The sequence below is a fragment of the Oreochromis niloticus genome, linkage group LG11, assembly GCF_001858045.2.
Source record: "Oreochromis niloticus isolate F11D_XX linkage group LG11, O_niloticus_UMD_NMBU, whole genome shotgun sequence".
Classification (NCBI taxonomy): domain Eukaryota; kingdom Metazoa; phylum Chordata; class Actinopteri; order Cichliformes; family Cichlidae; genus Oreochromis; species Oreochromis niloticus.
The window spans coordinates 18,223,697-18,251,065 of NC_031976.2; the positions used below are offsets into that span (position 1 = coordinate 18,223,697).

At 39.4% G+C, this 27,369-nt stretch overlaps 1 protein-coding gene across 1 annotated transcript in view; it reads right to left on the bottom strand.

The window, feature by feature from the left end:
• Nucleotides 1-25,001, bottom strand: part of si:dkey-233k19.3 (dynein heavy chain 11, axonemal) — a 41,224-nt gene extending 16,223 nt beyond the window's left edge. The window contains 55 exon segments of the mRNA XM_019364547.2: nt 1,454-1,615; nt 2,512-2,654; nt 2,858-2,981; nt 3,397-3,559; nt 3,672-3,865; nt 3,969-4,130; nt 4,212-4,451; nt 5,152-5,254; nt 5,495-5,660; nt 6,035-6,239; nt 6,837-7,010; nt 7,387-7,518; nt 7,621-7,771; nt 7,872-8,020; nt 8,279-8,406; nt 8,505-8,637; nt 8,739-8,816; nt 8,895-9,089; nt 9,173-9,265; nt 9,454-9,592; nt 9,685-9,801; nt 9,887-10,032; nt 10,152-10,308; nt 10,517-10,677; nt 10,953-11,084; nt 11,728-11,961; nt 12,053-12,205; nt 12,776-12,902; nt 12,982-13,073; nt 13,158-13,382; nt 13,896-14,018; nt 14,309-14,431; nt 14,536-14,694; nt 14,823-14,906; nt 15,138-15,296; nt 15,383-15,469; nt 15,550-15,666; nt 15,794-16,016; nt 16,096-16,265; nt 16,370-16,624; nt 17,090-17,422; nt 17,987-18,382; nt 18,519-18,623; nt 21,412-21,607; nt 21,713-21,828; nt 21,925-22,062; nt 22,150-22,266; nt 22,404-22,571; nt 22,654-22,875; nt 23,025-23,236; nt 23,363-23,462; nt 23,561-23,750; nt 23,834-24,027; nt 24,140-24,283; nt 24,663-25,001. Of these exon segments, the coding sequence (XP_019220092.2) occupies nt 1,454-1,615; nt 2,512-2,654; nt 2,858-2,981; nt 3,397-3,559; nt 3,672-3,865; nt 3,969-4,130; nt 4,212-4,451; nt 5,152-5,254; nt 5,495-5,660; nt 6,035-6,239; nt 6,837-7,010; nt 7,387-7,518; nt 7,621-7,771; nt 7,872-8,020; nt 8,279-8,406; nt 8,505-8,637; nt 8,739-8,816; nt 8,895-9,089; nt 9,173-9,265; nt 9,454-9,592; nt 9,685-9,801; nt 9,887-10,032; nt 10,152-10,308; nt 10,517-10,677; nt 10,953-11,084; nt 11,728-11,961; nt 12,053-12,205; nt 12,776-12,902; nt 12,982-13,073; nt 13,158-13,382; nt 13,896-14,018; nt 14,309-14,431; nt 14,536-14,694; nt 14,823-14,906; nt 15,138-15,296; nt 15,383-15,469; nt 15,550-15,666; nt 15,794-16,016; nt 16,096-16,265; nt 16,370-16,624; nt 17,090-17,422; nt 17,987-18,382; nt 18,519-18,623; nt 21,412-21,607; nt 21,713-21,828; nt 21,925-22,062; nt 22,150-22,266; nt 22,404-22,571; nt 22,654-22,875; nt 23,025-23,236; nt 23,363-23,462; nt 23,561-23,750; nt 23,834-24,027; nt 24,140-24,283; nt 24,663-24,878 (8,925 nt within the window). The 5' untranslated portion in view covers nt 24,879-25,001.
• Nucleotides 25,002-27,369: the final 2,368 nt, after the last annotated feature.

The window sequence follows — 27,369 nt, forward strand, 5'->3', positions numbered from 1 at the left end:
CGAACAGGGTGAGCTGGATTGAGTAGAGTTTAACATCCCAGGCCTGATGGGAACTGAAATATTATCTTCATAAATTTTGAATTCATCTACAAGTTTTGCCATCTTACTTGGCCGGCCCTGACTTACTCAATCTGAAATTTAGGTGCAGCTAGCAGAAATGATTATGCTTTGAAACCTCTGTGAAAATAATGTGTTTAGACCACTGACGTGCAAGCTTGTAAAACATGCACACTGCTTACATTATATCTGGTGGCCTCCAACTTTATAAACACCATCTACTGTGACTGTAATACTACATCCTGACTTGGTATTCATCATACGGCATACAATGACACACAGCCTGCATTAATCACACAGTTAGTGATCAATTAAAGCAAAAACAAATGATCAGAGAATACAAGGATCAAACCTGACCATAACTCACAAAAAGCCATTGTTAATGATCACAGAGCCACAGGGAAAAAATCATTATTAATTAAGATCTGACACAATGCACTTGACAAAGCGTGCTGTGCTCTGTTGAGATGCGACAGAAACTCTCTGATTGGCCTTGTGTAACAACTATTAGCAGGTTGTGCATTTCTAACTTTAAATGAATGATCATTTCATTTCTTGCAGTCCTGCCTCTTTAAGAAGATAAACAATCATTAACGATGGTTTAATAAATTACTTTACATGTAGAGTTTCACATTGTTTTTGGTTTCTTCTCCTCCGCACGTATAAGGATATACTTTTCATTTGATTAGATTATACTATTTAAGCTCTCATACATATATTTTGGTTACAGGAGAACTTTAGTCCTACCTCCACCCTTGTGCACTAATCTACTACAGCTGCAACCATTACTATACTCCACCTGATGTTACATCCCCTAATCATCATCATCATCGTCATCATCATCACACAACTTCTAAGCACTGCAGCTACTATTACAACAAGACACGCCTGCACATGAACATGCACAACACTCAAGAGTGGAAAGTAATGGTCTGGCACATGTTCACATATGTGATGACGCTTCCTGGTTGTGACAGCTGTGCCACCTTAGAGGGTCATTATGTGCTTAATCACTCTTCTCTCATTAACATAAATGAGTCTGGGTTGTGATTGTTCCACTGCCATGATGGAAAACAATGATATGCTGCACTCACTGAGAGTCTCCAGGCATGTGTTCGGCAATTTGTCAGAACCTCAGCAGAGAACTAATGATGAAGGATCCATGGAAAAGTTAATCCAGCTGCACAGCAATAATTACAAGGTGTTCATTAAAGTCCAACTGAGTCCCGAATATCAGGGTACATGACAAACCTAGGCAAGATACAGTACCACCTACATACATATCTGACAGCTGATATTGTTTTTTTAGTAATTTGGCACATGTTGTGTTGTAAAGAATATGACTGTTAAGTTATAAGAGATTATGAGATATTGTTCTTGGGTTCGAAAGCCTGACCTCAATGCCTTCAACTTCTTGGATGAACCTGTAGCTGACTGACTGCAGAGCTTCAGGGGTCCAAGAATAAAACCAGTCGATGATTGTGGAGTTGATGAGGGCTGGAAAGTGACGAGCCCTAACCTGCAGAGCATTGCCCACAGGAGAGAAACACAGGACTACCTGCAAAGAAGAAAGCAAAGAGAGAAAGAGTCTACCATGCGCACTAAAAGATTGGTAGAAACACACGTCATCAAAGAGTACACATAGGAAAATCAACGCAGGTCACAGACATGAAAGCGATGCATCTCCAAAGGGAAAGTCATAATTGGCAGCAGCCTGGGCCCCCACTTTCAACACCTTGGCACATAGACAGGAGCTACATTCCCAGTTGGCTAGAGCAGACGGTGACGCTACCAGAGGCCCTGGCGCAAACACTAGCTGGATGGCATACATGTGTAGTGACTGAGAAAAGAATTTCCTTCCTTTTAACCCCCCCACTTTGTCAGGCTTGGTTAATTCAGCTTGTTAAACATATTTAGTAATATTAAACAGCAGCTGTGCTTTTAATTTCCCCAGCTCAAATCTAATGTATGTGTAAGAATTTGTCTTTATTTTAGTTTGTTTGGTAGCAGGATTTTTCTAAAATGATAAATGATAAATTTACCAGTGGTAGGATTTGACCCAGCCTGGAGGTGATTAACTTTTGGAGTCAATCCTGATCCAGATTGGGAGCCGGGTATTTTTGGAAGGAAGACAGGGCAAAAATTTCATTTTCATTTCATTTCAAATCTTACTTTTTAACAGCTTCTTATAAAATTGAAATGAGAAAAGAGAGCGCTTATTCCAGATGTTCTTCTGGATCCATGCAGTGTATTTTAACCCTGAATTTATCCAGAGCTAATAATCTCACTTTTTAATGTCAGCCTTCAGTGTATAACTAGAACTTTTTAAAGGATCGGGGGTAGTTGTTGTAGAAGACAGATTACCAAAATAAAACTCCAACAGAACATGTTAAATTTAAATGCATTGGTGGATTTTTTTTTTTTAAAAAGGCTATGGAATCAGAAACACTAAACCTTGAGCTGTAGTCCCACTCGATCTGTGAAAAATTTCCAACAGTTTTCCCTGCTGTCCAGAAGACCAAGGCCTCGCACTTCAGCTCTCACCCCAGACACAATACTTTCAATCTCTTCCTCACTGAAAACCTCAGGAACTTCCCCTGTACAGCAAAACACAGTCATTATTACAGACTAGCAAAAGCTAATGATGGATATTCACACAGAATAATCTTAGAGGCTGAATGCATTTGATGTTTAGTAATTCACAATCATAAAGAAAAAATGCTACATATACCGAACAGGTATGAGTCAGGTGAACAGGTGAAACGACACAGTGTAAATTAATTTGGAGTTTGGGTCTGACCTGATGCCAGAAAGTCATTAATAATGACCAGAAACCGGTCATCGGGTATTTGTGCATCAGTCAGGAGCAAAGCCACACGCTTGTTCTGCACTCCAGCCTTCAGGAACAAACCTGCCAAATCCATCTACACAAAAACCACACAGGCCATGAATGGACACATATTCATATCGAGTGCCATGAAGATCAAACTGTTCAATATATTCATCAATTGGATATCTAAAATCCCATGATTAACACTTTGATTTTTTAAGAGGCTTTTAAATGATAAATTGATAGGCTTGCCTCATCAATAATGTATTAAAATATTGCCCAGTGTCTTTTAATAGTATCTGACAATTATTTTATGCATCGCTGGAGGATCTGAGCAAAACTGAATTATATCAATATGCTGCATGCGGCGAGAAGGAAAGCTCATCTGGGGATTCTTTAAAGGCACCTTGATTTAAATAACTTTTTTTCCTCTACATTTTCATAATCTATGAAAGTCAAACAGTGGTTCATGTTCTTGGCTCTAATCTGTCACCAACATTAGTGTTTACCTTGAAGTCCTGGACTGTGTAACCCTTACTCAGAATAATTTGGAAGACTTCCACAGAGGATATGTAGGCAGCCAGACGAGTCAGGCTTTGCTTCCCACTGCCCCCGACCCCGACCAGTAAGCCATGACCTCTTGGAGTTTCCAAGATACGACTGATGCGGCAGCTGGCAATAACAAAATCTCTTCATTATAGTTCTAATTATATTTACATCATATTATTTTTCCAGTATGACATAGTTTTATTACAATATTTATATGGAAACCAGCTCCGCTTACACATGTTGCATGGCATCTTCAAACAACACTAGGTTCATGGCTGGATGAATCTCATTGTAGCTTTCCAGGGCATCTGTGAGGATGGTGCTGAGTGCAGACCAGTCTGTGACAGGAGCATAGGAGGGTTTCTCACCCATCTGGGCAAAGTGGCAATAAAGGAGGGGCTGCTTTTTCACCTTTATATCCTCCAGTCCCTAGAAGAAAACAGGAAACAGGCATAGTAATAATAATGGGTAAAGTTTTTATGTGATGATGAAAAGCAGCAGTTTATTCTGTGTTTTAAAAGCTGCTTTGCACCTCAAAACATTCTTGCATAGTCTCCAACTGGAGCTTCTGAAAAAGCTGCAGGTCCTTTAGATCCACCAGTCTGTCTGAGTATACTCTGCAGGACTCGTGGAGCCACAACTGTACCAGGTCAGCACTGTCTTTCACATTCTCAGGTCCAGAGAAGAGGATGCCCTTAATTTCACAGAGAGTCATATTAATATTTTACTTTTAATACACAAGTCAAGTTGTATAAGTGTTTACTATGGGCACTACCTGAAAGACATTTGATAGATCTCGAAGATTAAACGTGTAGTGAAACTTGATGGCTGTGGGCAGAAAGTTATGAACCATCTTGTGGTGAAGAGTTATGGCTGCCTGAATGGCAGCTGCAGCACTACTCTGAACAAGGGGACTGAAGAGCTGCTGCTTCAGATGACTACACAGGATCTGACTGAAGATCGACCTCTGAGCGTCACATGAAGGAAAGTTCACTGCAAACACAGAGAAATGCCTCTGTAGAGAGCAAAGGCACACAAAAATTGCAAAATATGTTTAGTATATATGTGTATAGATACCATCTTGCTTAGAAATGGGCTCTGTTAAACACCAAACACTGTGACAAATGTATAAATGTAGAAGTAGCAGTCATTCTTGACACATTTTTAGTGTGTTTTCTTTGTAGTAGCAGTAGTATTTATTAAGTAGTAGTATCAAGTCCCACGCCAATAAAATACAACCCTATAATGTCTTCACAGTATAAAGCACTGTTCAAAATCGAGCTCTTATTTGAGTATACAAACGAACTTTGTTACATACTTTTTTTTTAAGTTTGTAATGTGGTGACAATGGGCTAATTTTACAGAATAAGACATAAAATTGCCATTGCTTAACAAAGTATAAAAGTAAGTAACAAGTATAAAACACTGTAGGTCAGAATAAAGTAAAAGCTGCAGATGTAATGTCCCCATATGAGCATGTAGAGTCTCAGGAGATTACATTTATCAACATTTAAGATTAGGTTCAAAACAGTTTCTGCAGATTAGAAAAGCAACGAAAAAAGCATGATAATGCAGGATTTGTTCATTATTGCACATCCACTTTAATTTAGATGGATTTAAACTACAATTCAAACCATCAGCACAGCTCTGCAAAACTATATTTTTTGAAAAATAGATTATGTTGGTATATACAACTGTTTTACCTGCAACCATACCTGTAATCTGGGGTTGATAATGAAAGTCCCAGCAGTTGGATTCATACAGGCAACATATTGGGTATTATGTATTTCTTTCAGGGTCAGTTTCTGTCTGTCATAACTGCAGAGAGAAGGAAATCGAAGAAGGTTTCAACAGTTAACCAAAACAAACTGTCACGAGACTCAAAATTACAGCTGAAAAACGGGTACTGTTTGTTCATATTGTTTGCATGTTTTTTTTTTTTATCCTTGCCTAGCTTTGCCTATGCTGTTATGCTATGTCTGTCTGTGCTCCTTAGAGAAACTATACAGAATCTCTGACTTGACTTGTTTTGGCTTGTTGTGTGCAGAGTCGTCTTACCAGTGGCCATAATCCAGATGTTGGCGTATAAGTGTGTGAGGCTGCACTGTGCCATAATTGTCCATAGCAGGCATGTTCATGTCATCTATAAAGTAGATCAGCCTTCTGTTGCCTACAGGGGAGTAGCTTCTGCCTGCTCTTTTCTCTAATGGTCGCTCTAAGATCGCTGCAACAGAAATAAACAAATGAACAGCAATAAAAATATCGACTGAACCACATTCAACTAAGATTTTTAAAGATCAAAGATTTTTATTGGCAATTCACTACGTGTATTGGACACACAGGAGAATCGAAATACTGCCTCTCTCTCAACTTGGTGTAAAGAAGAATTTAGAGTTAAGAAAGAGAGAGGACATTCTAGGGAAAATTATAAAGTCACACCTACGTACAACAGTGCAGATTTGCGAGATATAAATAAAATAAATAAATAAAGCAGTGTGTGAGTCGTGCACGGACATTAACAGTCATTGCCAGTAGGTGGTGCTACAGTTCATTGCATGTGCTACTCTGTTCCACATGACAATCAAAAACACCACTCACCCTGCAACATGAGGGAGGAGGTGTAGTAGTTCAAAGGTACTTTTGTGGTCATGTAACTTTCTGGCAGACAGTCTAACTTGTTCCTGACGAGTGCAGTCTTTCCCACTCCGGCATTCCCCACAAGCATCACTGGCTGTCTCCTCTCCAGCAACAAGTCCATGAAGTAGCGAAGACGCACGGTCTCTGCTGTGTGTACAAGAACAGCCTGCAATCATAGAAACAGCAGGAAGACACAGAACAGAAACATACATGCTTATTATGGCTTTCTTTGAGTGTGATTTATTGACAGACATGTGTTCAGTGAATTGTGCGTGATTTATAATTTCTTGTATTTCCCCAGAACGCCACAACTATTCTGTCATAATAGCATCATTTGCTCAGAACAAAACCCCACTAATTATGGCTCAGCAAGAGCCTTTGGAGCATTCACAGCTGTACACAGGAGCATAAAGAAAGACAAAAGAGCGTGGGTGATAGCTCAAGCCTTGTTGCTCATGCCTTCACCCCCACACAGTCTGGTATAGGGAGTACTGGATGGTAATCAGACACAGTGGCAAGCCTATCATCCATTCTAGCACCCCTGCCATAACCTCAGGATGTGACTTTACCCTCTCTTATTATGTTCACTGAGGCATACATACATTTTTAATATGACTGCATTGTTCATTTTTGGTTATTTTGCTGTAAGGAGGTTGCTTCTTTTGATTGTAAAGGTAATTATTTATGAACCACTTTGAAAAGTTTCCCTTTCTCTCTTGAGGGATCTACTCTGAGTTCTAGCAGCATATATGTATGCTCTTACCTGTAATGGTGTACAAGTGTCCATTTCAAAGGGTGGCACGGTATCACTCCAGGGCAAAAACCGCCTGGTTTGATGGTCAAGGTAATAGTCGAACACTGTTCCCTGTGCTGGCAGTTTTACAGTCTTCATCTCTTTGGTCCACCACTGACTGAACTCCGCTCGATAATCACAGAGCTTATGAAGCGATGAAGCATACAATGTTATGGATTAATTCACATCATGTCATTTAGACATCTACAATCAGTCAAAATTTGTTAGGCTTGTTCTTGAGAAAACTGTCCTGTTTACCTGACATTTTTATTGAATTAATTAATTTTACAGTTATAGTGCTAGAAAGAGCAAATAAAAATAATCCTATAACTAAGTAAACCAACCAATAGTACTGTCTAACTGTGCTTGATGTTTAGATAGATATTTTCTCTGTTTGAAATATCACAGAAGGAGAGACTTCTAAAGAGTACGTCACTGTCATGTCAAAGCTTATCTCTACAGCTGCTATAATGTACACAGCATGATGTCAAATTCACCTAAATTAAATTATATGAATTACCTGATCTTGATACAAGGCCCCTCCGAAAGCCCAGATGCAGGCAAAGGTGAAATAGGTCTCATAGATTTCACGAGGGGATTCAGAGGGAACATTTTCTGGTGTTAGAAGGCAGTCGAGCAAAGTGCAGAGTGTCTGAATGAAAAGAAATGTATTATTATATTTCAGTTTTCTGCCAGTAGAGGTATACAAGGGAAGAAATAAATGCATTGTGCATTGTTTCTGTGTCATATGCACCTGCACCATAGAGATCTCTGGAATGGGAGTGATTGTCTTGAAAGTGTTTTTCATCTGTTCTAGACAACGTGGAACGTATTTCTCAAACAGTATGGTGAGGTGGGCTCTTTCAGTCTGCCGTTCTCTTTGGTCAATCCAGCTGGCAACGTACCTGAGCAGCAACCCAAATCCAGAAGATTACACAAAATTACGACAGAAAAGGTATCCAATATTGGATACTATGTGATTAATTTCAAGTCTGTGTAACTCACGGGTTCCAGCCCAGGTCCTGCTGGTTAACATAGAGGATACCTGCTCTGGACACAGTGGCAGGAGTCGCCATTCTTAGGTGACTGATTTCAAAAATCAGTCTCATAGATGAAGTAAGCGCCACACGTTCATTACTGGCTAGAGTCAGTACCTGAGAGACATTGTGAAACATTAATACTATGACATCTGAATGGCCAATACTATGGACAAGACTCTACCCAAACGATAAGAAAACACCCCCATATCTCATCAAGTTTGACACGATTCATTGCTGTGAAAAAGAACCTCCAAGTACTCACACGTCAGGAGCTGATTGCTGAAGGAAGGGGAGAGAAACATCTTTTTCTATCTATACCACCTTGGTTGCTATGTGTCTACAATAGTGTATGAGTGAACAGGAGGGAGGTACCTTGTTATCATCCATCACTGTGTTGAGTGATTCAATCCACATCGGATCAATGTCTCCATCCAACACAATCCACTTAGGCCCACTGTGGGAGATGTTTGCCTGCTCTCGCATCAGTGATGAAAGCAAACCTAGCAAACAGGAATTTGGGGAGCATAGAACAAGAGTGAGATTTGGTCTTTTGGTTTAAGTTTTGCTACCTTGTTTTTAATGCACTTGTTTTTTTTACCATCTTTCCACTCTCGAGTTGCAGGATGGATGAAGCCGAACAGCTCATCTCTGTCTATTGCTTTTGGATTGAGGTCATTCCATACAGGCTTCCTTTTCAGGTTTACATAAGTTTTGTGGAGAACTCTCAATATCTGTTAATAAAAATACCAGCACCTTACTATTTATATTTATGGTACAAATTCAGCTGAACATTTATTTACACAGAAAGTGACACAGAAAAAAAAAATCTAACCTGACTTTTTCCAGTCCCTGCATTTCCAACAACAAAGACAGAGTGACGTACAGCCATGAGCTCCTCCAGCTGCACCACCTAACAAAAGTAAAGGTGCTTAAAAGAGGGTTCTTTAATCCTTTTTTTAGAGTAGGTATGAACAGATTCATATCAAACCTTGAGGATAAATGTCTCCTCTGGCTGCAGCCGAAGATCAAGTGTAGTCTTTCGAATGGCCTTTTCAAATTCTAGGTCTCTTTCTCGTTCTACTTCCATGTCTGGGAACAGGTCTCCCAGCAGTCCCATGAAGACAGGCACATCCTCTGTCACAATTTTAGACATGTTGAAGTCCCGCAGTGCACGCATCAGCACCTAGGTATTAAAATGAGTATGAGATCAAATATCAGTGTGAGACATTAGATAAAATATGAGATAAAATGTACATATCAGTTCACCTGATCCTCTGCTCTTGTCTTGTCTCTTCTTCTCAATGCCCCTGCCAGAACCAGAACAGACTTGACAGCACGCAATCCCCAATCGTAGTGGTCCTAATAAACAAAAATGACAAAAGAAAGTGAAAATGTGCATTCCCACGTTTACACTAACCATAAATCCTACAAAGTCCTAATGCTTTGCTGTGCTCCTGAGGTAAATCTAGAAAGATTTATTACTGGTGCCCTCTGTTCTAATTCAACAATGTGAAATGTTACAGAGCTACTAAGTGTCTTACTCATACCTGCTTGGAGAGCAGTTCCTTGCAGAGAGTGTAGAGAGTGATGAACTTCTTGGCTAAAAGTTTAGCATCACGGAAGCCTTCTGCCACCAGCATGATCTCACAAATGAGTTCAGTGTCTGGCACCACCATGGCACAGGGCCTACAGGAGGACAGACAAAGCACACAGTGAACTCTCTGCTGAAAAATGACATCTTATTTATATTTAAAAAAAGGTGGGTGCATCATTCCCACCTGAAAAGAGACTTGAGGTTCTCAGGTAGCTCCGTCCTCCCTGCATAGCCTGGATTCATAGTGACAAAAATCCCAACCGAGTGTTTTAAGGCGATGTCCTTGTCGAGGAACAGAAACCTGTGAGGTGGCACACACTGTTAACTTGTTTTTTAAGTAACATTAACATGATGTAAACTTCATGTATTCTTCTTCAGTTACTCACCTTTCCTTTTTAGATCGAATGGCGTCCTGAATGGTTTTAACCTGCACCGCTACAACCGACAGAACATCCACAGGGATACGATTGAATTCATCAAAGCAGCCCCATGCTCCAGTCTGTGCCAGACCCTTGTAAATATTTCCAATGGACTAAACATAAACATAAACATCACAGAAATTTTGCATTAAAATATATTTCTTTACTGAAACCTCTAAATGAAAACATAAACTGACCAATGGCAATAACTCTGATGTGCTGAATTTCACACCTTGTAGTCCATCTGTTCAGAACAATTGAAGACGTATACCATGACACCCACGGCTCTGCCAAGATCCTTTGTGGTCTCAGTCTTCCCTGTTCCAGCAGGGCCTGATGGGGCCCCACTCATGTTCAGGTGGAGTGACTGAGTCAAGGTGATGTAACACCTACAGTGTGAAAGGGGAACATAATTTTTTTACACAATTAATGTTGTGTATTGTCTGCAAAGAGTAAAAGCTGATAAGCATAAGTAGAGACCACAGAGAAGAGTCAGAGAGGGAGGACATGCAGATGGTCTAAGTGACAGAAGAGGGTGAGATGGAGGCAGATAATCTCACTTAAGAGAGCAGCCGAAGGAAAAACAAGAAGAGTTACCGGTCTGTCAGAGGAGTGATGACCAGACGTGGTGTATTTCCAAGATACTCATAAGAGTAAATGAACTGAGCATCGCAGATGTTGATGTAGCAGTGGCGAAGCTGCTCATTCCAGTAATGTCGAAGCTGGGAAAGCCATGGGAAGGCCTGTGAGGTGGTGACCTGTAAACACACATGGCTCATATCAAACTTCATCAGTGAAAAATGCCACACAAATATTAAGATGCTATGACTATTTACTTTAAAGGAATTATACCTTGGAGTGTGCCACGTTATGATATCAGTTACTCAAATTCCAACTCAAGCTGTTTTAAATTAATAAAAAAAGTAATTTGTTCTGCACGCATACAGTAAGAGTAAAGCATGCCATAATGCCAAAGTTAGCTCAATCAGACTAAAATGAGATGTCAGGCAAGAAGTTACTCATTTGTTTTAACCTTTTTAGCAATGAGGCTGGCAACAATGTCTCTGGCATGGACATCAATGGTGCATACAGTCATGATCTTTTGCCTGTCTCCTGAGCTCAGCTCTCCAAGTAGCATGCCAATCAGCATGTTGAGTTGAGAAACCTATAGGGGGGAAACAACAACTTCAAAGCAAAGAAGACAACAGTGTAACACAAATTCATGCAGGAGATCATTTCCCTCAAACCGATATTAACACTTCCTTTTTTCCTGTCACTTGTCCTACTGATCATTCAAAATCATAAAACCTTGCAGTTCATTTACCATCATTACATGAATGTCTACTTTACATATGATCAAAAGCAGTCTAGTGTTTTTGTTTTTACTAAAAGATAATTGGAAATCATTTGTTCCTGTTCCTGTATGACAGCAGATCCAATCAATGCAATGCCGTGGGTTGATGGGGGAGTGGGAGATTATTCAAACAGCAGCCAAGGACATGTTAACCTTTAATGGTACCGATGAAACTGACAAGAGTGATAAAACAACTCTGATCAGAGTCGACGGTGAGACTCCAGAAGCCCAAGTCAGGTCAGATCATATGCACAGTATATGCAGACACTATGTATAATACAGATCATTGAACACAGCATGTCGAGAGCATGAAATCAACTCAAAACTTTCTTTTCTTTGAAAATATCACATTAACCTTAAAAAACATTAATATATGACAAACAGCTTTTAATGGCAAAACTATTTTGCCACTATTTAAAACTAAAAGCCTAAAATGTCAGTTAAGCTACCATACCTGTTTTTTATTGTAGTCTTTTAGCGCTGACTCAAATCCTTCTTCCAGTCTTTTGAACACAAGTTCCATATCATTAGTCCACCAGATCTGTGATCCAGCGAGAGCGACTTGGGCAGGGAAATCGAGAATCCACTGCTCTCTGGGTCTGTCCTCGTACACGGACACAGCCTCGGACAGGTGACCCTTGACACATTCCTTCATAGACTCTTCGAGACGACTGAGCCATGCCTCAACCTAATGGGAAGTATTTTTTTAACAAACGATTCAGCTACTTTGTGATGTGTGATCGATAATTTACATTCGCTGATGATGAATATGATCTTACCGGCCCACGACACAAACATTCAGTCTGGAATGGGACAAATTCCCTCTCTTTGCTATACATGCCCACAGCAACTTTAGGATTACTCAGCTGCTCATTTTTGCTGAACTCAAGATCGGACAAGTTGTCAAAAATTTTTGAGAGATGGCCGGTCACCTACAAAAGACAGTCAGTCATATTTGCGCATGATAAACACATTAAGCACAGCAATTGTTACGCAGGCTAGACACTAAAATAAAATAAAATAAAAGGATTTGCATGTTTCAACTCTAAATGGGTGCTCAAGCACTTTTTACTATAAGCTACATTTGCCCATTTAGGTACACATTCACCCTTCAAGTTTTTTTTCTGTCATGCACACACTCTGGTGGATGCATCAGGAGCAATTTGGGGTACAGTATCCTCCCCACAGAAACCTGAACATGTGAGGATCTGGACACCAAAGCACAGACCTTCTGACTTGATGAGCAGCCAACTAATTTTGTTAAAACAATCCCTGCACAACAAATTCAAACATAAACAACCTATCTTAGACCAAATGCATATGCATGCATAAGTACTATAAATACACAGTGCGCTCAAGCGTTTTGCAAGTCCCTATTGGACAGGCCTACACCCCAGGGGACCTGTCCATAACACCAACGCTGCCTTCTGATAATTGAATGACCTGCTCTACATCTTGAGCCACAGCTGCCCCACAATGAAGGGAAAGTTTATTGAATTTACTTCTCTGGGACGACTTCCTTTAGAGAGGATGTCCAACAAGTCAGCGGATGAAATAAAGTAGAATCGTGGAAATGCAAGTCTTTTTGTTTCCAGGTATTCAGCAAGAGCTTTTTCACATAATGCCAGCCTGTTGGAAAGATTGAATAGGATCAGTAGGCAGGAAACCTTAAAGAGTATAACACAAGTTTGATGAAAACAGCATGAACCTCTTTTGGAGATCCTCTAACTTCTCCAGTAGTAGAGGTTTGTTAGTGGCCTCAATTACATTTTTAATCATGGCACTGCCCAACATTAGCTCCTGAATAAACAAAAATTCCCATTGTTACAAATGGTGACAACAACATAACTTGTAGCTCTACATAAACTGTGTATACATGCAGACCTGAAATTCTGCATCTATTGCTTTGAATCTGTGTGTATCTCCAGGCAGTTGCTGGCAAATGTCATCACAGCCTTTGAAGATGCTTTCAAGGTAGGCCCATGTCCTTTGGACCTCCATCCAGACCATCAACACAGAGTCGGCCACCGTCAACTGTTTTTGTAGTTCCACTACCTGGTGCAGGAAGTGATCTATGTGCTTATTCTGAAAGACACTCTGGAGCTGAACCTTGAGAATAAGGGAAAAGAAGAATAAGCATAAAGGATGTGCTCTAATGTAAAATTACAGTGCAGCAGATAGAATCAAACCTATCCTAAAGAAAAAACATATTTTCATAATTGGACACCGTTACACGTATCAGCTGCATTTGTAAACACCTTCTACCTCATCAGCATGCCAAGCCAAGTCAAACGGGGGGCAGGGAAACTATTTAAACAAAGATGGAGGCACTAAAGTGGCAGGAATTCTAATTGCTGGCTGTAACCCCCTCAACGCATCTGGTGTACATGTTCAAAGAGCACCACGGTGCAACAATGCCCTGTGTTGTCCAGAAGCTATAAATCTTGGGACTCAATAGGGACCTTTCTGCTCTCAGCCGTGCTATTAGACACTCAAATGGGAAGGCACGTCTGTGATCTCTCTATTCAGCACTTAACTATCAGAGATTCTCACAGACAGCTGATCTTGAGAACAAGCTCTTGTTCTTTTGTAAAATAACTTACAGTAACTTAAGACATCTACCTGATGATCCTCAAGAGTTTCAATGAGTTGTTCATCACATTTAAGCAGTGGCACAGAGGTCTGGTAATGGTCTTCATATGAAAGCTCCATTGACATCCACGTCTGACTTATTTCTGTTACAACCTGAAATAATAACAGTGAATAGTCTGATAGCAAATAGAAGTTTACCAATGAACTAACTTCACAGAAAAGTGCTATTAGTACAGCTGCAAGTCTTGCAGGCAGTCTTGTGGGCAGTCTTATTTATTTGTTTAGCACATCTCTTCAATGTGAAATTCTGTCTATAATAACTTCCAAATGAAAGACAATTCATCTATGAAGTTGCATAGTTAGGATAAGTTTTGCTAGCTAGTCATTAAAAAATATTTTAGCAGACAATGTCAACATGTTTGTGTTCATAGCTGAAGAAAAACCTTCTCTATTGCCATCTCTTTGACCGCCTTTTCCACTATGTTGCGGACTTCTTCTTCAAACAAATGGAGCTGCAAAGCCAACAGGTTCTCCAAAGTGGTACTATCTGTCACAGTGAAATCCATCTATTTAAAAAAAATAGTAAAAAAGTGTAACATGTTTATTAAGCAAAGCAAAATATACAGCGAGATCTCCTACAACAAGGCCTTTGCTTTATGAATTTATGCACCTGTGTTGTTCTAATTAGCTGAACCCAGTGACGCTCTCGTATTGCCGGGTTCTGCAGTTGAGTCACAGCCTGCAGTGACGTCAACAAGTTCTTTACATAAAGGTCTAATCCAGAATACACATCCCACGAGCGAGCTTCTTTGTCAAGCTTTTGTATGTCCTACACAAACAGAAGGTAGGTAAACATAATTAGTTATTAGGGGCATCTGTTACAAACAGCAATGGTGCGTGACAGCAAGACAGCAGGAGAGATGAGCTGGTGTGATGTAGCACTGTTGGTGACCTTACCTTGGCAAGCCTCCTCAATTCTGCATCCATCTGGTCCACGTTTATCTGCCTCCATTTGGTCATTGTCCAGTTTTCCACACTGCTCTGTATAGATAAAGACACATGGAGAGGGGTCAGTGGGCTAAGGCTATTTAATAGGGACATTTAGAGGCTACAGGGTATTCAAAGTCTCAAAGAGGACAGCCAGGTCAAGTCATTTATGTATTGGGGTATTGTGGTAGAGTGATGAGACCTAGAGTTGTTTTTTTTGTTTTTGTTTTTTCAATTTCCCCATGAAAAAAATGACATTTAAAAATCACTGATAAATCAACCTACTTGCACATATACAACAATGTCCCACAGTTCTTTGAGAATCGTAATCTCTCGTCTGCAGAGCTTGATGTCTCTGTAGTCAGAAATGGAAACATCAAGTAGGCTGGCAGACTCTTGCAGCTCTGCTACTTCTCTCTCCATATCCCGGATTGCTTTTTCTGCCTAGAAAACAAATGGCAGTTGTCATCCAAAAAGGTAAAATAAATTGCTGTTTTAATCCGATAGTCAACCAATGATAAAAAACCTACTTTCTCCAGACTACTGTAAGGATTTACTGCCTTGTAACTGAAGGGTGCCATTGCTCTGAACATCTCTCTGAACTGGGTTTGTTTCACCTGAAAAATATGTTCATGTTGCTTAACGTACGTTACAATAGTTTCTACACTGTACAATTTTAGTTTTCTCATATGATCACCTCAAAATCCATGCACCGTCTTCGTAAAACCATCACTTCTGCGTTCTTCATGGGTGCCACCTCGTGCCTCACTCTTAGGGCCAGTTTTTTAGCCCCACTCCATTTCTCTGGAAGTTCCTGTAGACAAAACTACAGTTATCACTCGGAGCATGAAAGTACCCATAATGAATACAGTATTCTGATTCTTTGTGGATAAATTACTGTTTATGATTACATTGCTGTAGTTGACCCACTCTTTTCCTACCTCCATTTGCCAGTAGATCTGGTCTGGTATGGTCACACCATATTGTTCCAGGAGGATCACTGTTTCTCTAAGAGGCTCAAACATCTTGTCTGTGGCGTTCTGTCTGTCCTTTACAGCTAACAGGTGACTCATCACTTCCACAAAGCCATGGTTGTCCTCTTTGGCTATAGGTTGGTTTAGCCCTTCAACAGTAGCTTGAATAAACTTCTGCAGCTCATCAAGACTGAGTGGGAAAAGTTAGAGTAAGAACAACTGATCCTACAAATTTGTCAGAACTTAAAATCTATGCAAATTAATTTTACCTGTGGGTGACATTGGTCAAGAGATGCTCTTTGAAGAGCCAGCTCCACCTTTTTAGTGTGTTAAGAAGGCTGACTTTAAAGTGCTTGATGTCCACCCGAAACCATCCATCAAAAACTCTGAAGTCTTCAAAGTGGGAAATTTCATCATGCAGATCCTCATAATAATCGATCTATAAAATTAAAACCACAACAGGCATTGAAATTAAAAATAAAAAACAAAAACAAAACTCCCGTGAATTCCAAGAATTTAGCCCAGAGTTTAAAAATTTTTTACTTGTTCTTTGAAGTTATTGATTGTAGGAGGATTGTCAGGGAGTGCATCTGCTCTACAGGCTTCCATCTCCTCTGATGTGAGTGCACGTCCATACAGGAGAAACTGCCTGAGAAACTCTGCCCTGTCATCTTGCCACAGACGAGTATAACAATCAAACTTTGTCTGGTAATTTATTGCTTTCTTCTGGACGTTCTCCACTCGATCCATTATTTCCTGTCTCAGGTCCAGCAAGTCTAGCATGTCATCCATTACATCCTGTAAGAGTTATATTACATCAAACAAAACATCAGGAGTAGCTACCATTTGTAGAAGAAAACACAATAATGAGTTTGGCAAGTTTAGTACACCAAGAAAATACATGTTTCCATTTTTCACATATTTTAAATTTAGCAATGTGCAAATATGACATTCTGAAATTAGACTGGGACTGATAACACCCTGGATGTAACAGTATTTCACTTATAACACAGCAACACAGTCTACCACTATTCTTCCATTGACAGGGAGGCTGTACTCTTTGCTCTAGTAAGAACATATTTCAGATATAATCTGGGAACATTTTAGCACATATAAAAGTACAATGACAAATAATAACTGGCAGGTCATTCAAATTGTGCAATTCTAAAAGTGTGAGTTTTGCAGTAAAAGCAAAGAAGACATCTCTTAGTTTTTGTCAGTGTATAAGAAACCTGTGCTAATTCAAACATAAAAGAAGCGTACCTGATAGCTCTCCATGCTAAGATGAGCAGCCACTCTCCTGATATTCACTGAAGTCTTGAATACATCTGCAACCAGCCCCTCTATCAGTTCATAGAGGCTATCTCCTGCATCGTTCTCCATTGAGGGACAGAACGTCATCTTTGAGCCATTGAGGATTAGCTTCGCCTCAAACAGTGGAGTCTGGTTCAGGCCTGCCTCCATATTTTCCACAAAGAAATGAAGAGAGCGACTAATGTAGCTGAAGAGCCCCTCAACCACCATGTCATCCAAATATTCCAGGTAGCAGTGCCACTCTTCTGAATCCGGATCAGCATGGAATAGAACCATGTTCTCCTGAGTAGAAGTAGAATATTAGAATAATATTTAGCTTCTGCTTGTAATAATTTCTATTTCATATGATTTTTGAAGCTCTATTTGGGGGCTTTATCTATTCCACAACAACTAGAGTAATTTTATTTTAATAGCTTCTTAAGTGCTTAAATATGTTAATGCTACATATCAAGAAAAATACTTCCAGGATGTCAGGGGAAAAAGATTATTGTGTTTATAACTAAAAGTTTTTAAGCTAAGAACATTAAGAAATCTATGTTGCATAAAAATTAATGTTAAACAATACAGGACATATACCAAAGAACTTAGATTTGGATCTATGCTACCATATGCAAGTCATCTTCATAATGAAACTGTTATATTTAATTAAGCTACACATAAATTCAAGGTTTAAATAAAATGAACAAAAAGTAACTAAACAAGGTTTTAAACTGTCAATAATCTAATCAAGGTGAATGCTGTTTTTCAACCATACCAACAGAAACATACATGTTTCAGTGCTTACTTGGGTATTCACAGAAAATCTATAATGGATCAGTTACTCTTCACAGATCCAGCCACACACACCTGCACCAGCCCATGTATATAGTCTCCATCATTCTTCATGGAGCTGTACTTCTTCCTGAGAGAGTCTCCTCTCTCGTCCAGCTGTATGAGTGAACCTTTTTTGTTGTCCTTTCTGCAAAACATGGCCTGTTTGCTCCATCTCTTCATCACAGACTGAATGGCATCACAGTTCTCCCTCACTCTGTTAACTCGAAAGAAAAGGTCTTGTACAAGGTGTTTGGTGTTGCTGATGAAGCTCCAGCAGTCCTCGTCCTGCCACGTCAAGCTGGTCTCTGCTCTCGACAGCTGCAGGTCTACTGACTCCAGCTCAGCTCTGATGAGAGGAAGTTCCACCTCTAACACTGTCTGCTTAAGCTTGTTGTACCACTGTACTAACAGCTGCAAACTGTTCACATACTGAAAAATACAAATGTGAGGAAATGATGCACTTAGGGCACATAAATAATTAAAAAAAACAACAACAAAAAAAACCCTGCTGTTTAACTTAGATGGGTGACCTTGTGTGGCCCAGTTCTAAAATGTTTTCTCAAACCTTTGTGAACATTTCACGCTTCTCAAAAACAGCCAGTGCATCTGGAGGTATGTTGATCTCACTGAGAGTCTGAAAATACTTCACATCCTTTAAGGCCTCAGTCAGCTGAGAAGTAAAAGAAAATACTGATTAATTTAATTTAATTAATTTAAATTTAATACTATAATGACTATAATGACTGTAGCATTTTTATGTATATATGCCTTTATGTATCTACTCCTTAATGAGTGGACCAATCTGAAGAAAACTTTGCATGAACATCATCACACATACAGTAATTATTAACATATGAGAACTAACATATATATGTTTTTTATGATTTACTATGATCCTATATAATAACATAATATTTTAATATTATATTGTTTTTTTATGTTTTTGGTATTTTTCTATGTTCTTCATTTGCGTTTGTGTCACCTATTACATTCAAAGTATGTCACCCGTACGTAACTTAAGGGTCATCAAAATTGATATTCACAACAAAATTATGTTTGACCACTAAATACATAAAGTATTATTTAAAAATGCACCCCAGGCCTGGCAGAAACTGCCAGTAATGCAGGTAATAACTAGCAATAGCTTGTAATAATAATAAATATTTGGATTCATTTATTTTACACACAAAAGTCAAAGGCATCAGTAAGTGGCATTTTAGCTGAAAACATCCAGAAATAAGGTACTGCAGAGGGCCAGCAGCACTAAAAGCCTTGTCAGTTCAGTTCAAATCAATTTTATTTACACAGCGCCAAATAGCAACAAGAGTCGTCTCAAGAAGTTTTATATTGTAAGGCAGACCCAACAATAATACAACAGAGAGAAACCCAACAGTCATATGACCCCCTATGAGCAAGTGCTCTGGTGACAGTGGGAAGGAAAAGCTCCCTTTTAACAGGAAGAAACCTCCAACAGAATCAGGCTCAGGGAGGGGCAGCCATCTGGTTGGGGTGAGGGAGGAAGACAGGACAAAATACTTGCTGTGGAAGAGACCCAGAGATTAATAATGATTCAATGCAGAGAGGTGTATAAACACAGGAAGGTGCCTGAAGAAGAAATACTCAGTGCATCATGGGAATTCCCCAGCAACCTAAAACTACTGCAGCAGCAACTAAGGGAGGATTCAGGGTCACCTGATCCAGCCCTAACTATATGCTTTAGCAAAAAGAAGAGTTTTAAGTCTAATCTTAAAAGTAGAGAGAGTGTCTGCCTGCCGAATCCAAACCTAGAAGCTGATTCCATAGAAGAGATGCCTGAAAACTGAAGGCTTTCCCTCCCATTTTACTTTTAAATACTCCAGGAACAACATGTAAGCCTACAGAACTCCATAAATAACCTTAGTGAAGAGGACACTCCATTTACATGAACAAACTGGAGTGTATTAGATAGATATGATTCTAATTAACTAAGACAGGTGGGTCAAGAGATGGCTTTTTAAGTAACGGTTTAACTACTGCCAGCTTGAAGGCCTGTGGAACATAGCCAATTATTAGAAATAGGTTGATCATATTTAAGATTGAAGCATTACATCATGGTAAGAATTCTTTGAGCAGTGTTGTAGGAATGAGGTCTAAAAGACACGTTGATGGTTTGGAGGAAGTTAACTGAAGTTAACTCAGAAAGATCATTTGGAGAAAAAGATACTAAATAAATTTCAATCGTGCTGAAAGTAGCTGTAGATAATGTTACATCTGTGAGATGATTATGAGTAAGTTTTAAAATTTTATTTGTGAAGAAATTCAAGGAATCATTACTAGTTAATGTTAACAGAGCTCTGTCTTTTTGTCAGCAAGGCTACAGTGCTGAGGAGAAATCTAGGGTTGTTCTTTATTTTCTTCAATGATGAATAGTAAGATGTTCCAGCTCTACAGAGGGCTTTTTTTTTTTTTTTTTACAAAGCAGCAAACTATTTTTTAGGCTAAATAATGATCTTCTAAATTTGTGATACACCATTTCCTCTCTAGCTTACAAGGTCCATTAATGCATTTGAGAATTATATTCCTTTTTCACAGGAGCTACAGTATACAGAGTCATACATATTGAAGAAGTAAAATTATTAACAAGACCTCTGTTGGAGTAACATTCAGGAGTAAAAGTGGGTGCATTATATAATTAAACCTAGTTACAGCACTTTCAGAAACACATCTACTGTGATGAAATCTATTCCTCACTGCTGTGTAATCAATTATTGTAAATGTACATGTTATTGGAAAATGATCAGACAAGAGAGGGCTTTCAGGAAACACTTGTGCTTACTTAACTGTTCAGTTTCTATGCCATATGTTAGAACAAGATCTAGAGTGTGATTAAAGTGGTGAGTGGGCTGTCTAATAGCACACCCACCTCCACGTCCAGAAGAGTGAGGCTTCTATATCTACAAAAAGCCTGGTCATGTCTAACTTAAACAAAAAAAAAAAATCTATATTCCTTGATCTTGATGATGTATAAGTAATACTCTGCTACTGATAAAGCAGGTATGCAAAAGCATAAACATTGATGACTGTGAGTAGGTAATGGGTACTGGTGCAGAATTAATAGTACTATCAAGACCAGGTTGCCAGGGCAACGGTGTGGTTTGTTGTGTAGGTGCTGGCACCTATCAGGGAAAACTTTGTATCAACTTACAGAAAAAAATTAAAGAATAAAATAACTAAATATGGAAATGTGCTCCTTCCACTGCAACGCTGCTACTATTTTTATACTTTGCAAACTGTGTCAGCAGTACAATTAAAAGCTTGAGGTAAGGAATAATGATTCTTGGATCATTTGAATTTTATTCTTTGAGAAGTTTTTAAGGATCTTGAGGGTGCCTTAGCAGTGGGCCACTGCATGCTCTCAGTCAAAGAGTAAGTTGAGCATTGAAAGGTGTACACTTTCATATTTCCATGGTATTGGTTACCTTTGGATTAAAGTTGACTGAAATCAGGCCAGAAGAGGGATTTCTGGAGATAAGTGACTGGTTCAGGTTAATCAGGCACGTCTGTTCTAAGCCACGGCACCAGTCAGAGTAAATGTTCTTCTCAAACTGGTCTAGTAGATTCAAAATCTCCGTGTACATGCTGTACTCGGTAACCATGTCTGCTCCTTCTACAGGCCTAGAAATATGAAAAATAAATCTCTTTCTGTTCAATAATATAATCAATAAAGACAAGAAGTGTAACTTATGCTTAGAACATATTCTAATTTTAGTTTTTACTCACTTGCCAAAAAGCATTCTGAATTTTTCCCACGGTCTTTGAATGCGTTCTCTGAGCATTTTTGCCCACTTGAAAGCTCCAGATGCATGTGCCATGTTCTTCATCAGACTAGTTTCCATCTGTAAACAAAGTGAGATTATAGAAAAAAATCAAATGAACAGTATCTATTGTGCAGTGAATGCATACTGCTAGTATCCAGTTTTAGCTTGGAGTACCTGATTGAGCTGTAATTTCAATAGATGTTTACACGTCTCCAGCTCTTCTCTGAAATGTTGCTGTAGCAGAAGGAAGTTGGGACCGAATATCTGTCTAATCTGTCTTTTCTCCAGGAAGGGCCCAGCAATAGTTAGCATCTACGGGCCGAAACACTTTGAGTCTTTGTTGTTCACCATTCACTTGGTAAATAATGCATTACCACACTAGCATGCAGTCTTACTTACTTTCATTGCTGATTCGAGGCCTGAACAATCCTTGAAAACCAAACACAGAAAGCGAGCAAGGCGGCATTCAATGTCCGCAATCTTAACCCTGAAATTTTTATACTCACTTTCAAAACCCTAAGGAGAGAAACAACAGTTCAACAGTATTTAATTGTGAACACTAGTGCAGACATGTGTATTATATTATTATTAAAAGAATGCTAATGATTATTATTATAAATGCCAAAAAATCTTTAATTAATTAATAGTATCACCTGAGAGTTCAAGTCAAGTGGGCAGTTTTTACTGTGGATCAGTGCTTGGCAGAGGTCACTGAACTCTTTGTGCATCTTAGCAGCATGCTCACTGTAGAGTTTCCCTTTAGTTCCACCAAATTCCAACTTTTCTATTCTCTTATAGTGTAGCATGATTTCAAAAAATTCCTGTCAGGAAAAAAAATGATCAGGAAACAAAATCACACACAACATTACTGTGACAACCAATAAAGCAAAAATATTATCTCACCTCAAGCTGTTGCACACGATTAAAGAACTGGTTGAAACGTGAGAAAATCATAGCAGATGGAAAATCCCAGGGTGCATGTTTCACTTGGCTGGCGAGTCTTTCCCTCTGGGTCTGGTAACTGTCTTTGAAACACCTACAAACTTTTATGACTCTCTTTACCATTTGTAGACTTTCCTCTGGATCCTCTCTGAGAAGCAGATCTGCAGAGAGGTATGTAGAAGCCTACAGGGAATAAGTTTTTATATCTGTGAATTTGTTAATGCTAGCAGCTAATAGTCAGAGTAACGTCAGCTGTCAGTAGTAGCTTGCTCTTTCTCTGGGCCCCCCTATGTACATCTATAAATACAGGTGTTTCAAATGAGAACTTATACCTGTTCAATGAGCAGATTGCAGAGTTCCTGCAGTAGTACCACGATGCGTGCTGGTCTTTGGTAAGACCGGCAGTTGGTCCAAATGAGGTAAAGCGTGTGAAAAAGTGCCGGCATGTATGTTTCCATGAGTGGAAGCTCTCCGATTTCCAAATGAGACAGCTGTGCATGTAGTGGCTGTAGATGGAGGTCAATGTCCTCGGCTTCTCGAAGAGCTTTATTTTTTGAGGAAGAAAAATATATATCATAATCATATGTTAACCTCTAACTGTATAACAGAGATGGAGGCATACAGGCAGGCACTACCCATTGTCTTTAAAAAAGTGACAAGGTAATCTTACCATCACACACTTTTCCAATTTGCATCTTGATTGTTGGATGATAGCTGCTATCCATCGTCTCTAACATCTTCATCATCATTTGAATAACTGGACTCTGAAGCTACAGCAAGCTACAACTTTAGCAAACAGTGACGTAGAAGGACATGAAAAGATATTAAAACATGTTTCGGTGAATACCAATGTGGTTAGGAAGTATACCTGATGATAAATGCTCTCTATGGTGTTCTTCCTGGATGCCCAAAACTTCAGTTCTGCACTGGGCCCTGGATTACAGCCTGTTATTAGTATATCTGATGAATCCTCCTTTAAAATTTTCTGGATCAGATTTGTCCAGTTGATGACCTGGGTCTCTATGGCATGGGCTACTGCCCTGTCATAGTTTTCATGCCTGAAGGAGAAAACAGAAGATGAGAGCTTTACTTAAAACATACAGTACCAAAGCTTACACTGTATGCATGGTTGTTTTCTTACTTTTCAAAGATGCTGTGTGACTTTTCCATCCAGTCAGCTGCTACTGGAATAGGAAGGACAGTTTTCCCCATAACCCGTCCCTGCACAACTGAGGTCTGACTGCACATGATTTCCACATGTCGAAGGATGTCTTCAGATATCAGAAGTGGCCAAGTCTGATGGTTTTTGTTGTCGGACAGCAGTGGAACACATATCTTGCGAAGATAAAAACATAACGAATTCACCCAGAACCCATACAGGCAGGTTAGAAATAGAAAGAAATGCTTTTTTATGGCTTATGTGTATGAAAATGGGTGGCATAGTCACCTGCTTAACTGCACATGACAGCTGCAGGAGTGCTGGTGGAGTCAAAAGGCCAAAGAGCAGCAGTTCCCTGCAGTTTTCAGAGGTGACTGGAACAACTCTCTTCTTGAGAAGATAGATTTGTTCATTTTTAGCATCTGGTGGAACCTGTGTTTGAAATAATGTGAGATTTTGCAAGACTTTTAAATATGTCATGATAAAACGATTTATTCGTTTCATTTTAAAAGATCTTTGCTAGTTTATTAAGTCCATAATAAATATTCTAAGCCAGTATTATATTGAAACGGCTTTGGCACTACATTTTCAAAGCAGACATTTTACCTGTGTAGTAGGAAAATTGCAGGTGAAATCAATCATTTTAATGATGAAGTGCCCCAGTAACAGCGAACCAACATACATAAAAAGAAGAATCTCCCCTAAGTGAAAATTGCCATCATTATACCTGCGAGTTTCCTGCTATGACATGTCAAAATGTCTGCTGTAAGAACACACGCAGCAGACTCTGCAACATCTGTAACAGACATACCTCATTAGAAGCAACCAGACAGCCCTTTTTAGAGGAAGAGAAAAATACAAGCGACTGCTTTTCAAAGAAGTTCTTCAGAGGGGCTTGAAACTCTTCACTAACAGCATTTCTTTGCCATGTCTGGCTGTGCACCCGCAGTAGCCCGCAAACTTTTTCCTCGACAAACTTAACTCTGTCGTCCTCAAGAAAAGACGGAATATTTTTTTCCTCGTCCATGACTACTCTGCCAAGATGGCATGCTTTAGCTCCGCACTACGTTCGAAAAAATAAACTTACTTGCAGCAGTTATACATTATCCATTAAATCTGCGCAGGGATAGTGTTAACTTCGCTTTATGTGCTTTTCTAAGAGCGGTGCATAATAGGGCGGTTCAGCGTTCCGTTGCTTAGCAACGACCTTCAATCACTGCCGCATATGTAAGTGTCAGCCGGCTAGCTTCAGTAACGCCAGGATCCTATTTTAGCTTGTTTAAAATGACTGGAGGTGTAATGATTACTGAAAAGGCCCTATAATGCCGATATAATTCCAGACTATACTGTAATTTGTATTCCACACCAATCCATGGTGGCTTGAACAGTTTCTACCCTGATCTGGTTTTGGTGTTTTTATTGTTTTTATACTGTGAGCCTGACATCCTTCCAGGAGTGAATGTTAATTACCTGTTTCCCCCCTTCATCAAAGATACCTCCCATGTTCAAATGTGATCTAAACCATTTTCAGCTGTCTCGTTTGCTCTTCTATCACTATTTGTAGTCAGCAAAGAGTCCGAGCCATTTTACTATAACTACTGGACTATTATTGCAGCCATTAGGCCAGTAAACATAGTGCGGGCAATTATTTATTTAAACTCTAATTTTTTATTTTTGAATTTTGTTCCAATTAGTTGAGCTCAACACACTTCCTACCCTCTGGGTTTAGCCTTAAATGAGAAGTTTGCCTAAATATTATTGCATTTATGTCAGCCGTGGTCTATTAATACTCACTTTACTCATAATTACACTATATAATGTGCAGCATTTCAAAGATTCTTGGCTTAAATGAACATTAAAATCTGATGGGCCCGGAAAGATAATGTGCACTCATTACTTTACAGAGTAGGCTAACACAGGCCACTGTTTTAGGTACACCAGTTCAACTGCTCATTAACCCAACCAAATATCTAATCAGTCTATGGCAGCAGCTCAGTGCATGCATGTTGACATGATCAAGATGACCTGCTGAAGTTCAAGCATCAGATTGGAGAAGAAAGATGATCTAATGGTTCATTAAAACAGTGATTCTACTGGGATTTTCCCTCGCAACCATCTCTGGGGTATACAGAGAACAGTCCAAAAAAGAGAAATATCCAGTGACTCACAGTTCTCTGCCTTGCTGGTGTCAGAGTTCAGAGGAGAGTTGCCAGAAAGCTTTGGACTGATAGGAGCAGTAAATCAAATTACCAAGGTATGCAGAAGAGCATCTCAGAACATACAACATGTTAAACCTTGAAGCAGCTGAGCTATGGCAGCAGAAAACCACACCAGTTCTGTTGTACTTTCACCACTTCTGCCAGCTAAGAAAAGGAAACTGAGGCTACAGTTTGCATGGACTCACCAAAATTCCACAATAGAAGATTGAAAAAAAAATGTTGCCTGCTCTGGTAAATCTTATCTAATAACTGCAGCAACATTTGGACGATACAATCAAAAAATAAACATTAACAACATGAAAGCATGGATCCATCCTGCCTATTATCAACCATTCAGTCTGCACATTTTCTTGGCTCACTTTGGGCCCGTTAGTACCAACTGAGCATCGTTTAATACACAGCTGACCGGGGTATTGCTGCTTCCAGAAGGATAACACACACACACATGTTGCAAAGCTTAAATCATCTCAAACTGTTTTCACAACCAGATCTCAGTCCAACAGAGCAGCTTTGGGATGTAGAAGATTCACATCATGAAGGTGCAGGCAACCAATCTGCAGCAACTATCATGTGTGATGATGTATTACATGAATATGGACCAAAATCTATGAAAATGTTTCCAGCACCTTGTTGAATCTATGCCATGAAGAGAAGCAGTTCTGAAGACAAAAAAGGGATTCAACACACCCGGCACTAGCAAGGTGTGCCTAAAAAAAGCAACCAGTGAGTACATGTATTTCACCCACATACTGATACAGACACTCACAAGTGACTTTACAACACCTTATTTCAGAGCAGCCTGATTGCTTTGATATAACTAAAAAAATAACATGCAAATTGTAATGTCTGGGGTGCATGGGAAATTAAATTAACTGAGTGGTATATATATATATGTATGTGTGTATGTGTATATGCCTTCTTTCTGTGAGTGTCATTGTTTTCTTATTTTTCTCACTATAAGAGAAAGTTCCTTGGGAAAAGGAAGAGGAGAGTGAGACAAACTCCTCAGATATGCAGGTGGCACTACCATTTTGGACCTCATCACTAACAATGACAAGACCACCTGCGGGAAGGGGATTGCCTGTTGCTATGGTGATAATAACAAGTTTGAAAGCAATGCATTCAAGCAGTTAAGATGGAGATGGCTTCTGATGTAATCCACACACTCATTTTACTCTGAAATCCAGCACAGATGTTAACGTGGTTGACAACATGAGTCATTCACTTTGCCAAGGAATCAGAAACCCTATTAGCCTAAAGTGGAGCAGGATCATAAAACCTTCATCACAATCATCACAG